Source organism: Sebastes umbrosus, chromosome 6 (genome assembly GCF_015220745.1).
Source record: "Sebastes umbrosus isolate fSebUmb1 chromosome 6, fSebUmb1.pri, whole genome shotgun sequence".
Classification (NCBI taxonomy): Eukaryota; Metazoa; Chordata; class Actinopteri; order Perciformes; family Sebastidae; genus Sebastes; species Sebastes umbrosus.
This window is the reverse complement of record NC_051274.1, coordinates 32,501,988-32,514,575: the sequence shown is the minus strand read 5'-3', so window position 1 is coordinate 32,514,575 and position 12,588 is coordinate 32,501,988. Positions and strand designations below refer to the sequence as shown.

Here is a 12,588-nt window from a genome sequence, read left to right as displayed (position 1 = left end):
CTGGCCACCAAAATGCCTCAAAATGCAGATGTAGATGTAGATTGGCAGAGACTCCAGCTACACACATTTAATTATAGTCATTAGCCACTGAGAAAACTTTTAGACAATCACACTTAAAGTCAACAGCCATGATACTATTTCAAACACAAATAATACTGTATATCTCGCCAGTAATGTAAACAATGAGCACAATTATTAAAAGCAAACATACAAGTAAAATCAACTGTAATTGTTTACAATTTGTCTGACTGCAGATATAGTATATTTATGTAAACTCCAACACTTGACACAGCTAGCGCTCCCTAAAAACAGACAAAGTAATACTGCAGACGGACTGCAGACGGACTGCAGAGGGAAAACAAAGTGTGGCAGCAGCGCTGTGTCTACATGGCCTGGAGGGGAGTTTGTTCAGATCAGTGGGATTATAAACAGTAAGTCTCCTGCCCAACAGTAATAATATAATGGTCTTCTAGGCTGATCCTCAGAACTGATGTGAGCATTCATGTTCTCAAATATATTCTGCGTCATAGCAGCACTGCAGCACTGACCCTTTACTCTCCACTGTCGGGGCATGTTAAAGGTCTTAGTGCTAACATTTTCATAAAATAATACATCCACAGAGCTTTTAGAATAAAACTATGGCTTTTCCTGAAAACAAAAAAATATTATGATTGCGAATTAATCATTTTAAAAATGTTGGCGGGTCCAAAATGAATGTTTGACGTTTGGTTCCCACTTCTGTGAAAGCTTATGAGCCAATAATAAAACAACGTTAGTATCACGTGGTATCTCTGGGTCGTCAGTTTGTGTGGGAAGAAACGGATTAATGGCTGAGATTGACGGTAAGTGTCTGGCAACGACTTGTTGTGAAGTAAATGCAATGAAACGGGTGGAGAATGCGACATCTAGTGGCTGACTGTTATCAATAGAGAGCTACAGGAATGAGTCCTAAAACACAGAAATGAGTTCGAATTTGAGCAAATCTGGTTCCCTCGACTGAAAGTCAATGGGTTTTTAGTTAGATGCCTGAAATAAGGGCTGTAGTTAACACACAACCTTTTTCTACTTTATTAAATACATCAATAAATATCCCACTCGTGAATTTTGAAGCCTTTATGTGTCTTAAAAAAGGTGGTTGTTAACAAGTGGCTAGATGAGACTACTAATCGTCATCACGCCAACTTGTCTGCATTGTATACTCGTGTTCATGCGACCGTGGTGTAGTTCGTTTATAGCCTAAATTAGCTTTTTAATTGTAGCGATTGCATTCGCACTTTAAAAATCATATAAGTGGTGTTCATTTGTGGAGATTACCTTGCTGAACAAAACGTGTAAGTATCATAAACGTTTGTTTGCCACAGAGCTTTTTTTCTGCAATAATCCAAAACCCAATGGAACAATCCCATTGGCTTTTTGTTGAGGGAACCAGGGCCATGCTAACTTCCTGGTTGGCCGAAAAAAATACGTCATCCCTGCAGCACTCTATGAGTTAGCATTTTAGAACTTTCATCAACGTCATCACGCCGACTCGTCCGCGTTGTATACTAACGCTCATGGGACCATGGTGTAGTTCGTTTATAGCCTAACGTTAGCTTTTTACTTCTGGCGATTGCATTTACACTTCAAAAATCATAAAAATGTTGTTAATTTGTGGAGATTATCTTGCTGAACAAAACGTCTAAGTATCATAAATGTTTGTTTGTCACAGAGATTATTTTCTATAATAATAATAATAATAATAATAATAATAATAATAAATAATATTTTTTTTTTATTATTATTATAGGTTATTATTATAATTATTATTTTGGATTGTCCAGATGGATTATATTGTGAGGGTTGTGTCTCTGCTTTTAAGTTTCTATTTTATAAGTAAATTACAACAACAACAAAAAGGGAAATACCCTCATCATCATCATATATAAATGTGTAGTACTTGAGACAATGTAATTAATGTCACATGCTGTTAAAGTGTTGCTGAATGATCTCTTTTTATTATCTTTTCAAGACAGGACAAGTATTATATTTGACATGTTAAGCATGAGCAGGAACTCAAGTGGAGTAGTTCATCTCAGTGCACCAGCTCACACACACACACACACATACACACACACACACACACACACACACACAGAGAGAGTGGGTGTTACCCAAAACCTCTCCAAAGCCCTTCACCTTTGATTTGGGGCTTTTAGACGGCGAGGTGACTTTAGAGGAGCATCGTTGCTCTCTTGTGCTGTGTGTGACTGCAGAGCTATTTGTTTTTAAAGGGAAAACCAGTTTCCTCTCACTCCTAATAAAGCAAAGTGCATGTTCCAGGTCTGATTTATGACAGGGAGCTGTGTGGACATGAGAGGAACCGTGCGTCGAGCATCCTGAGGATCCGTTTCTCTGAACATCTGTGTGAGATGAGCCACACATGGACTTCTACTGAAGTGAAGTTAATGGATTTTCACTCGATGCTGGTGGGAGATTAATTTGATAAAAGTGCGGCTGCATCCTCATCTTGCTATGATTCATTCTGGGAATATCTGACATGACAAGGATACTATCCATCCAAGAGAAAATCATGCTTTGCAACATGTTTGCATTGATTCTCTTACAAGGTAAGGTGTCGGCAAAGGTGCAACAACTTTTTACTTTACTTGATTATTATTACTTATTTCTATTATGTTTCTTGCACTATACAAGGGGTCTTGACGTCCGACGCCCCGGTACAGTCCGAGGTGACCCCTGGGATGAACCCCGGGGGTCTCCCACTTGTCTCCCGGAGAGCTGCAGGGTTCCAGCTGTCTGAGGCAACGGAGGCAAAGTCCAGACCTAAGCGCTGTACCTGCTTTTCTTACAAGGATAAAGAGTGCGTCTACTACTGCCACTTGGATATCATCTGGATCAACACTCCAGAGTAAGATAAGCTTTGTTTAATACTAAAAAATATCTATAATCCACCTGGACGTGCTTTTATTGTGCAAACAAGGCCAAGTGCAATTAGTATTATTATTTTTTTTTTTTACCCTTTTCACCTGAAGCAAAATCTTCATCTTGCAAAATGTATGACATTTTAAAATACATATCTTTTAGGGCTGTGTATTGGCAATAATCTGGCGATACCATAAGTATCATGATACAGGGGTCACGATTCAATATATTGTGATATATACTGTAAGCAAGGAGATATATTGGGATTTTTTTTAATTTAGGAAAACTGTCAAAGTATAAAGGACACACCACCTTATGCAAAAAACCCGAGTTAAGAAAGTTACATTTTTTATGTAATCATAATCATGACACTGCATTTGTATTTATCCGAGTCCCTTCAACATCCAACATCATATCCACTGCTTCTGTTATAATTATAATTCTTAGTCTTTAATGCACAATTTTTTTTTTAATATGTACATATCATCTGGATCAACACTCCCGAGTAAGACAAGCTTTGTTTAATACTAAAAAAATATCTATAGTTTTTCCAATAATCCACCTGGACGAATGTGCAAACAAGGGCGTAGGCTTCATTTCAACATTGGTGGGGCCACATCAGCAGAGGTCTGTGGGTCCTCAACCCCCCTCCGCAGGACATTTTGAGCGTTAAACACTTAATTTCATGCATTCTGGTGAATTTGCATGCATCAATTTATGGTGGAAATAAATTATGTAAAGGCAAACAAAATCAGACACCAGGTGACGATGCAAAATAAATATAATGCTGCAAGATAAACTTTTCTCATTTGATTTACTGGTCTGTCCTCTTTTGTTTAGTGGGGAAGTAACCTCTTTAAACGTGGCACTTATTCAACGATAAATTAATGTCTTGCATAACGTAGCCTGCAGGGATCGGTCGAGTCGAGGCGGGGCGTGAAAATGTCTATGCGGGTGCTAAATTGGAGAAAATAATTCATTGGTGTGTGCGTGTTGGGTGGATGATTTATATGCGTACACGTGGATTTCGGATGACGTCAAAAGCCGATCTCTATTTTTCGCAATCGCGCCGCTGTTCGCTGAGATTTCGAGAATAAAAAGTCGTAATATTTTGGGGAAAAAAAGGTTGTAATATATTACAAGAATAAAGTCGTAATTTAAGGCGAGACACACGAGGCAAAAACTTTTTCATGCACTGATCAATTTAGAGATTTTGAGCTACTTTGCTTCCATAACACGTCTTCTTTAAGACTATAGTGGAAAGTAAACTTCCAAAATACACATTTAGGTGTTTATTTTACTACGTTTTGTCTATTTGTGTCTGTAGATTTCTCCTAAATTCCCCAAAAGTCAGCATTATATAATGCCTCATTTACCTATTTAAACACACAATTTCAGAAAACTTAAAAATAATTGTCTTAATGTGAGTAATCAACTGGAGAAGTTTCATGGTGATGTTTATTAGTTGTTTTTTTTTTACATTTTCACCTGTAGTATCTTGCAAAATGTATGAAAATTTTAAAATACATATCTTTTAGGGCGGTGTGTCGGCAATAATCTGGCGATACAATAAGTATCATGATATAGGGGTCACGATTCAGTATATTGCGATATATACTGTAAGCAAGGAGATATATTGATATATTATTAATTTAGGAAAACTGTCATAGTATAAAGAACACACCACCTTATGCAAAAAATCTCCGTAAAAAACGTTACGTTTTTTGCAATCATAATCATAATCATGACCCTGCATTTGCATTTATCACAGTCCCTTCAACATCCAACATCATGTCCACTGCTGCTGTCATAACTATATAGTAATTCTTACAATCTTTAAAGCACTAACTTTTTTTTTAATATGTACATATCATCTGTCACTACATAGATGTGCATAGTATACATAATCCAGTCCATGTATTTCCATTCAGTTTTTATCTTTCCCCTCTATTGTTTACACTTAAAGAAACACTTGACTTGCACATAGATGTTTTTATTTTATTCTTATTTTATTGTTGGTCATTGGTGCTTTATATATATATTTATATTTATTAAATATTTATATATACACCTATTTTTTTTCCACTACTGCGTACTTTACAGTCCTCTCTATTCCTCACCTTATTTGTCCAGCTTTGTTGTCCCTGTCCCCTAGCTGTTATTTCTATTTCTGTGTAATTACATTTAGGGAGAAACATATAAATAGAGTGTAATTCCTCGTATGTATTTACTTTACTTGCCGAATAAAAACTGATTCTGATTTTGATTTGAGAGGGCAAATACACTGAAAGAGGGCATCTCTTTGCAAACGAAATAAAGTATTGACTAAGTTAATCTTAGGATTTAAGATATTAATTAAAAATCAATAGTGTTTTTGAGAGTCAATACAGTATCACAAAAAATAATATTGCGATATTTTCGATATTTTCTTACACCCCTAATACCTTTAAAGTTTTTTATCAGACTCTGAGCCAGAAATCTCCACTTCAGTACTCACTGTACATAAACCAAACCTCCCATTCATTCCTATCTATATTCTGAAGGTTTTTACAGAGGCATTTGTTTATAAACATATGTATGCCCTCCCAAAATATTGGTGGGGACAATTCTGTCCTCCCAAAATATTGGTAGGGACATTTCTGTTCTCCCAAAATATTGATTCTGTCCTCCCAAAATATTGGTAGATGCAAAACTGTCCTTCCATAATTGGTAGGGACAATTCTGTCCTCCCAACATATTGTTGGGGACAATTCTGTCCTATACACAATATTGGAAGGGACAATTCTGTCCTCCCAAAGTATTGGTAGGGACTATTCTGTCCTTCTATAATTGGTAGGGACAATTCTGTCCTCCCAAAATATTGGTAGGGACAATTCTGCCCTCCTAAAGTATTGGTAGGGACAATTGTGTCCTTCCATAATTGGTATGGACAATTCTGTTCTCCCAAAATATCGGAAGGGACAATTCTGTCCCCTCAAAATATTGGTAGGCACAAATCTGTCCCCCCAAAGTATTGGTAGGGACAATTCTGTTCTTACAAAGTATTGGTAGGGACAATTCTGTTCTTACAAATTATTGGAAGGGACATGTCCCTGCTGTCCTTATGCAAACCTACAACCTTGTGTGCGAGCATCTCCGGTCTTGCACAATATCTTTTTTGTCAGTGGGGTTTAAGAGTGACATGCTAATTAAGACTATTTAAGAACGCAGATTGACATGTGGTTGCTTTGTGAAGTCAATGCAATGTAGCAAGTCACACCCGGTAAACGCTTATGGGACGTCAGATGTGGTCATGGTTCAAGTGATGGCAAGCCCAACAGAAACTAACACGCTCTGCAAGGTATCACAACTTTTTCACCTTCTCATCCTCTCAGTAGCCCAAACACGTGAGCCACAATGTGTAGAGTTATCATGTCCATATATAATCAAATTACCATTTTAGTGGATGGTTAATGTCCGTGCTGCTGTGTTTTGAGTTCAGGTTAAAAATTATTGAATTCAAATAAAGATAAGAATAAGACTGAAATCTGTACTTTTTTTTGTGTCCCTTGCAAAATTGAACCAAACAGCGGGAATTATACATGAGTAACAGCTTGACAAGATGGTTCTTGCACCATGATCAAAAGATAATTAAGTAGGTTGCATATATTAATTGGCATGCATGTCCCATGTGCATCAAAAGCACCAGAAAACCAAAATCCATGATACCAAACATACTGAATGCAAGCTCAAATAAAAAAATAGTCAATAAAACACCCACAAGTTTGTGGCAAACATGAACAAAACTCGCTGGTAAAGCCTTTAATTGTGGGCTTGCTCTGTGGAGATGTGATAGCAGATGTAGCTGTATAACTCCCCAGTCATGAGCTGAGCGGTTGAAATACTATCGATCTGTGGCGTGGAGGTTATAAGGCTGAGTGGACAGCGATCAGAGAAATCTGTCGTTCAAACCTAATAGTTACAGGTCTGGTGAGGTCGTCGCTCACTAGAGCTAGATTTGTTCAAAATTACAAAATTACTACAAACTACAAAATGAAGTTCCCGTATAACTAAACTGCATTCTCAATTACGTGTTTAGGGAAACGTATTTTCTCCCAGATTATGGTTGCAGTTTTAAACAGTTTTAAACACATGGTTAACGTTGTAAATTGAAACAAAACAAAAAAACGCAATAACACTACTTAGTTAGGTTTAGGCAACAAAACTACTGGTTTAGGTTTAGATCTGCAACAATTAATTGAATAATCGTTGAGTTGTCAACTATTTTAATAATCAATTAATCGGTTTGAGTCACTTTTTAAGATAAAAAGTCCAAATTGATCTGATTCCAGCTTCTTAAATGTGAATATTTTCTGGTTTCTTTACTCCTCTATGACAGTAAACTGAATATCTTTGAGTTGTGGACAAAACAAGACAATTGAGGACGTCATCTTCGGGCTTTGAGGAAACACAGATTGACATTTTTCATTTTTGTGACAATCGAGAGAATAACCGACAGATTAATTGACAATGAAAATAACTGTTAGTTGCAACTCTGGTTAGGTTTAGTAAAAAACAACATCACGGTTAGGCTTAAAATGACACACGGGACACAAACGTCCGGTGTTATTTGGATTTAATTCCGCACAATTTAAATCAATTAAAATGTTCCTGTAAAGAGACGCTGGCCTGTGGTGTAAACACCTGCTGTTGTGTGTGCAAACATTGAGGAAAGGCAACATAATTAAGGTTAATTTGGGGGATTAGTCCCGGACCCACCAACGCAGTCTGATCACCACCTGGCCCCGTCCTGGCCAGAGGTACGCCAGCAGCACATCAGGAGTTATTTTGGCTCTTTAGATGATGAAGAACCATGAAAAGATTACATTATCACTTGGCATGATGAGAGCGAGCAGCAGCTTTCCACACAGTGTGTTCAACAAGTGGCCCGGCACACCACAGATTAGTAGCGATACCTTGGAATATAATTTTCAACACCTTCTTGTTTTGAGGAATTTGTTTTGCTGCCTCCTAACCACATATTACAATCCTTGGCAAGACGATAAGAAAAGCATTCTTTCGTCCTCTTTCTTCTTGTGCCACGACTGTTGTTGGCAGCACACTTTATTACTGCTTAGCAAGTTGGGACAAATTGACATAGTTTAAAAACTGACTTTAATATAGAAGCAGTAGGTGTGTTATCGAACATGTGGGGAGCACTGCACTGTGATATAAGACGGAAATTAGAAGAGACAGTGTCATATTTCTCCCATAGTGAAGCATCCAAAATGCTCCAGAGAAGCTTCTCATTATTGTCTCTTAAGACTGTGGTTTAGCCTCCAAGAGTCAGTTTGTGCACCCTTCTTCTCTTGTGACCTCTCCCCTACACTGCAATTACAATTAAAGTGCTTTTGTTTGCTGTAAAAGGCAGGTTCCCAAGAAAAAAAAGCCCACCCTCTATCATTAGATAATGATGTCAGCATGTCCAGACACTAATGTGATATATTAGACAGACACAGCAGCCACTTCAGGTTGAACGGAGGCCTTTTACCCCCGAGGTCAATGAAGTTTACAGTTGCAAACCGACAAGACTGCAGGATCGGGCGAACGCAGTGGAAGCGGCAGGTATTCAATCAGACGCAGGCAGCAGGCAGTCTGATATAATCTGGCAAATCTACCCGGGAATGCCACTTATATATTTACTGTCGACGGAAGATTTATTTCAAACGTCTTATGAAAACAGACTTGATAGATCGGGGTTGTCTTTTTGCCCCGATAGGCACATCTTTCTCTCAGCTATGCACAAATGTTGCAAGGATGCTCTGATTGGTTGTGAGATTCTCCTTCCTCTTTGGCCCTTCAAGAGCTCATACTGTAGCTCCTAAAGCCACAAAACACCTTCTGTATTTCCAAAATCATTCAAAGATTGTAAATAACAGATGAGTGGAAAAAGGAGAGATGATAAGCAAAGCCAACCTGACACGTAACAGTGGTATCCAGATGCAACGTGTCCTCATACAGCGGTTCGTATGATATCTTATGTAAAGTTATTCGTTATTTTTTTGTACGTTTTCGTATAAATGTCTAGCAACATGTGATGGACGTGTAAATTTCCGCTCCAGTCTTTTAAAAATAAACTTCCGTCTTCACAGGAAACAACTTGGTTCGGTTTAGGAAAAGATTGTGATCGTGAACCACAGATTGTGAAGCATGTATCATGTACTTGCTTTTCTGCCGTAACATGTGATCTAGTCAGATCTCTCACTCTATGGTGTGAAAAAGGAGTAGCCTGTATGTGACTGCTGGCTTGAGGGCTACTAGAACAGCTAATCTCAACCTCTGGGCCGGTGCCCACTGGCGGGGCTCAGAGCGCTACCCAGTGGGTCGCGGAGGTACTGCCAAATGGTTAGATTAACCTTTAAAAATCAGACGGTAGCTATTCTGTAATTCAGAAATTGTAGCGAGCTCAGAGAACTAGAAAACCTGAGGAATCCATTGGCACCAACCATGTCATGCTAGCTTGTTGAATAAGAGGCTAAATATCGCTCCGAAGTTAAGCAAAATTTTGGCGACGAAAAACTGGCATGGCCATTTTCAAAGGGGTCCCTTGACCTCTGACCTCAAGATATGTGAATGAAAATGGGTTCTACAGGTACCCACTAGTCTCCCCTTTACAGACATATATGTCTTGGATGCAGTGATAGAAAATGGAGTGTTTTTTTAAACACAAAAGTGATGTTGGAGACAACATATGACCCTGAATACTTTGGATTCATAATGGAAGGCAGTGATGGGTGAGGGTAAGCTGAATATTTATGTGGGTCATATAAAACATATTTATAGCCCAGTTTGTCATTTATTTGGAAAGGTGGTTCTCGTAAATTTTTTAACAATCGGAAATGGGCCTCAAGTTACAAGAGGTTGAGAACCCCTTGGACTAGAAGATATGTCCATGTATGAGCAAAGCTAACAGTATTTAATATCTGTTGATTTTCTCTGTCTAAATGAATCTCACATTTTTACTAGTAAAAAAATGTCCCGTTTGTTTTACCTTCTCAGACGCACCGTGCCCTACGGTATGTCGAGCTACAGAGGACCTCAGCGACTCAGACGTGCTGTCAGTGGACAAGCAGCTGAACGCGAGGGGACAAAGACTCAGCGTTGCTTTTGTGCCGCGCTTGACGCAGACCCGGAGTGCCGTGATTTCTGCCTGTCAAGGTCAGTCTGATTCTTTCTGTAAAATGACATTCATTGGATCCTTCTCAGTCATCAAGTTAATTATTAAGTGAAGAGTGAAATGAATTAAGGCTTCTAATAGTAAACAAATCACTGGATTAGCCCCTTTAAGATGACGGACTTAATGTGAAATGTTCTTTTCACAGCCCCCTGAGGACAGAGCCAATCAGGAGTCTCCACGGAGTCCCCGGTCCTGGATGACAGTTTAATGCTTCTCCATTGTCTGCTCTTCTCCTCACGGGAATGGACCCTTCCTTCCTCTTTGTCCCCTTCCCCTCTCTCCAGTTCGCCACTCTTGCCTCCACAGGTACACATTCAAGGAAAATACTTTGGAGTTTAACACTGCAGACATTCCTCGGCATCACAACTCTTGGAGCAAGTTCCATCAAGCCGCGTGGTTTCAATCAATCTTCTGCAAATTCGATACAGATCCCTGGAGGCTATCCCCTTTTTTGTTCCCTCCCGAGAGCAGCGTGAGGATTACTTCCAGCCCGATATAATAACCAGTGACTTTGCTTCTGTCAAGCTTGATCAGACAACCCTTTGTATTCACACCTGGTAATGTTGAGGACTACGTTTATTGAAAGCTTCTATCAACCTATAAGGGGACAACAAAGACATTTCTACGACAATAGCCGACAGGAGCCACGTAAAGTAAGGCGTGATATTGAGATATCGTGCCATTCAAAAATATCAAAACACGTCAACAAAAAAAAGGGGTAAAGTTTTGGCCACCTGTGCTGCGGGGCATATTATTGAGCTTTGATTTATGACACTATTTACAGTCAGTCTGGAAAGCATTGACACCGTTACACTGACGGTATGCATATCTTGCTCTCATCACTTCTTGCAGCAGTAATATATAATTTGTGCTCTTTGCAACTGTCGGTTATATTTTTTTTTGTGCTTTTACATCAACACAAATGGTACTTTGTAGAAACTGTATGACAGCTTTAGCTGTAGTTAAAGGGACTGTTTGTAAGAGTCAGAAATTGCTTGTTAACAGCAACACCTGTGGCCGTTAAGTCAACGAAAGTCAGCGTCCTGTTGCTCGCCCTCGCTCTTCATAGACATGAACGAGCATCGCTCAAAACAGTGAGGCGACACACGTCAGCTAAAACCACAATATCACTCTATATTTCACCTGCTTGGCAGTAATGTTAGCTGACCAATGCTGATCCTAGTGTTGGCTTTTCCTGCCTCAGCCTCCCGACTGCAGCCGGAGGGAACAGGGGAGACACCAGAGTTTTGGTCGGAGACGATAACGTTTCTCTCTGCGGAGCCCCGTCACTTCACAAGACACGGGAAACCTCTGTTGGTCTGGAGGAGCTGCAGCATTTATTTCTGCACAAACGTCCACTGAACATTCATTAGATATTCTCAGAGCTAAACTAACTCTTCTGCAGTGTGGAGTGTGCGCGCATGCACGTGAGCGTGGAGCGAAATAGCAAGAACGAGCGCGGTGTGTGAGTGAAGGCAAGCAGGCAGAGGGAAGAGGAGCAGAGCACAGCAGAGACTCCGGCCCTGGAGACCAAAGCTAGGGTCTCCCCCCTCGTCCTCTGACCGCGGCCAACACCTTTTTTGAAAGACAGGATTCACTAGATACAACCAAGAGGTTTTGGTGCTTCCGTGTAGTTTGTGTTGGAGTCTGAATCTGAACAGCGTAGACACACGCGAGCGCGCATGGGACACCGACCCGCAGTGATTTATACGTGTAAGAAGTTACAAACAGTCCCTTTAACTTTATATTAACCATCCAATGATGACCACCCAAAAAACTGCAATAACAACACAGGCAGCATCAGATCCTTCAGCTGTTGCATGGAGCTGTGGATTACTTATACTGTATGTTAAAAGAGCAACTTGACGATATACTTTTCTCATTGTCAACAAATCCCACGAAAAGATCAAAACCTGCAATGAATTGGTTCTATGAACAAGGATTGCCTGTGTAGTGTGATATATCTGACTTCTCTGTGCCGTACCAAAAAACGCTGGGTGACATGTTCCCTAATCACAGTAAACATGGACGCTGTAGTTCATTTTGAGACAATCTCACATACATTGTCCTCAGTGGCGTATAGGGAGGACGTATTCAGATCCTTTACTTAATAAAAGTACTAATACCACATTGTTAAAATACTCTGTTACAAGTAAAAGTCCTGAATAAAAAATGTTAGTTAAGTAAAAGTATGTAAGTATAATCAGGGAAATATAGTTAAAAGTATTAAAAGTAATCAATGTAAAATGCCCCTGTGACTGTTATATTATACTATATATTATATCATTTGATTATTATAACTCATGCATTAATGTAAAAGCAGAGGTTTACTGTTGTAATTGGTTGAGGTGGAGTTAATTTTTAACTATTTATAGGACTGGAACTAATGATTCAGGGTATCCGGCAGTGTATTGCAAGCCCGGTGGCCCGCTGGGCCTAAGCATTTTATGTAT

General features: G+C 39.3%; 1 protein-coding gene across 1 annotated transcript; it reads left to right on the top strand.

Annotated features, from left to right (window-relative positions):
• The first annotated feature begins 2,180 nt into the window (after window positions 1–2,180).
• Window positions 2,181–11,016, top strand: edn3b (endothelin 3b). The gene is made up of 4 exons (XM_037774149.1): window positions 2,181–2,606; window positions 2,692–2,905; window positions 9,958–10,116; window positions 10,281–11,016. The coding sequence occupies exons 1-4, from the start codon at window positions 2,537–2,539 to the stop codon at window positions 10,333–10,335; spliced, it is 498 nt and encodes a 165-aa protein (XP_037630077.1). The 5' UTR covers window positions 2,181–2,536; the 3' UTR covers window positions 10,336–11,016.
• Window positions 11,017–12,588: the final 1,572 nt, after the last annotated feature.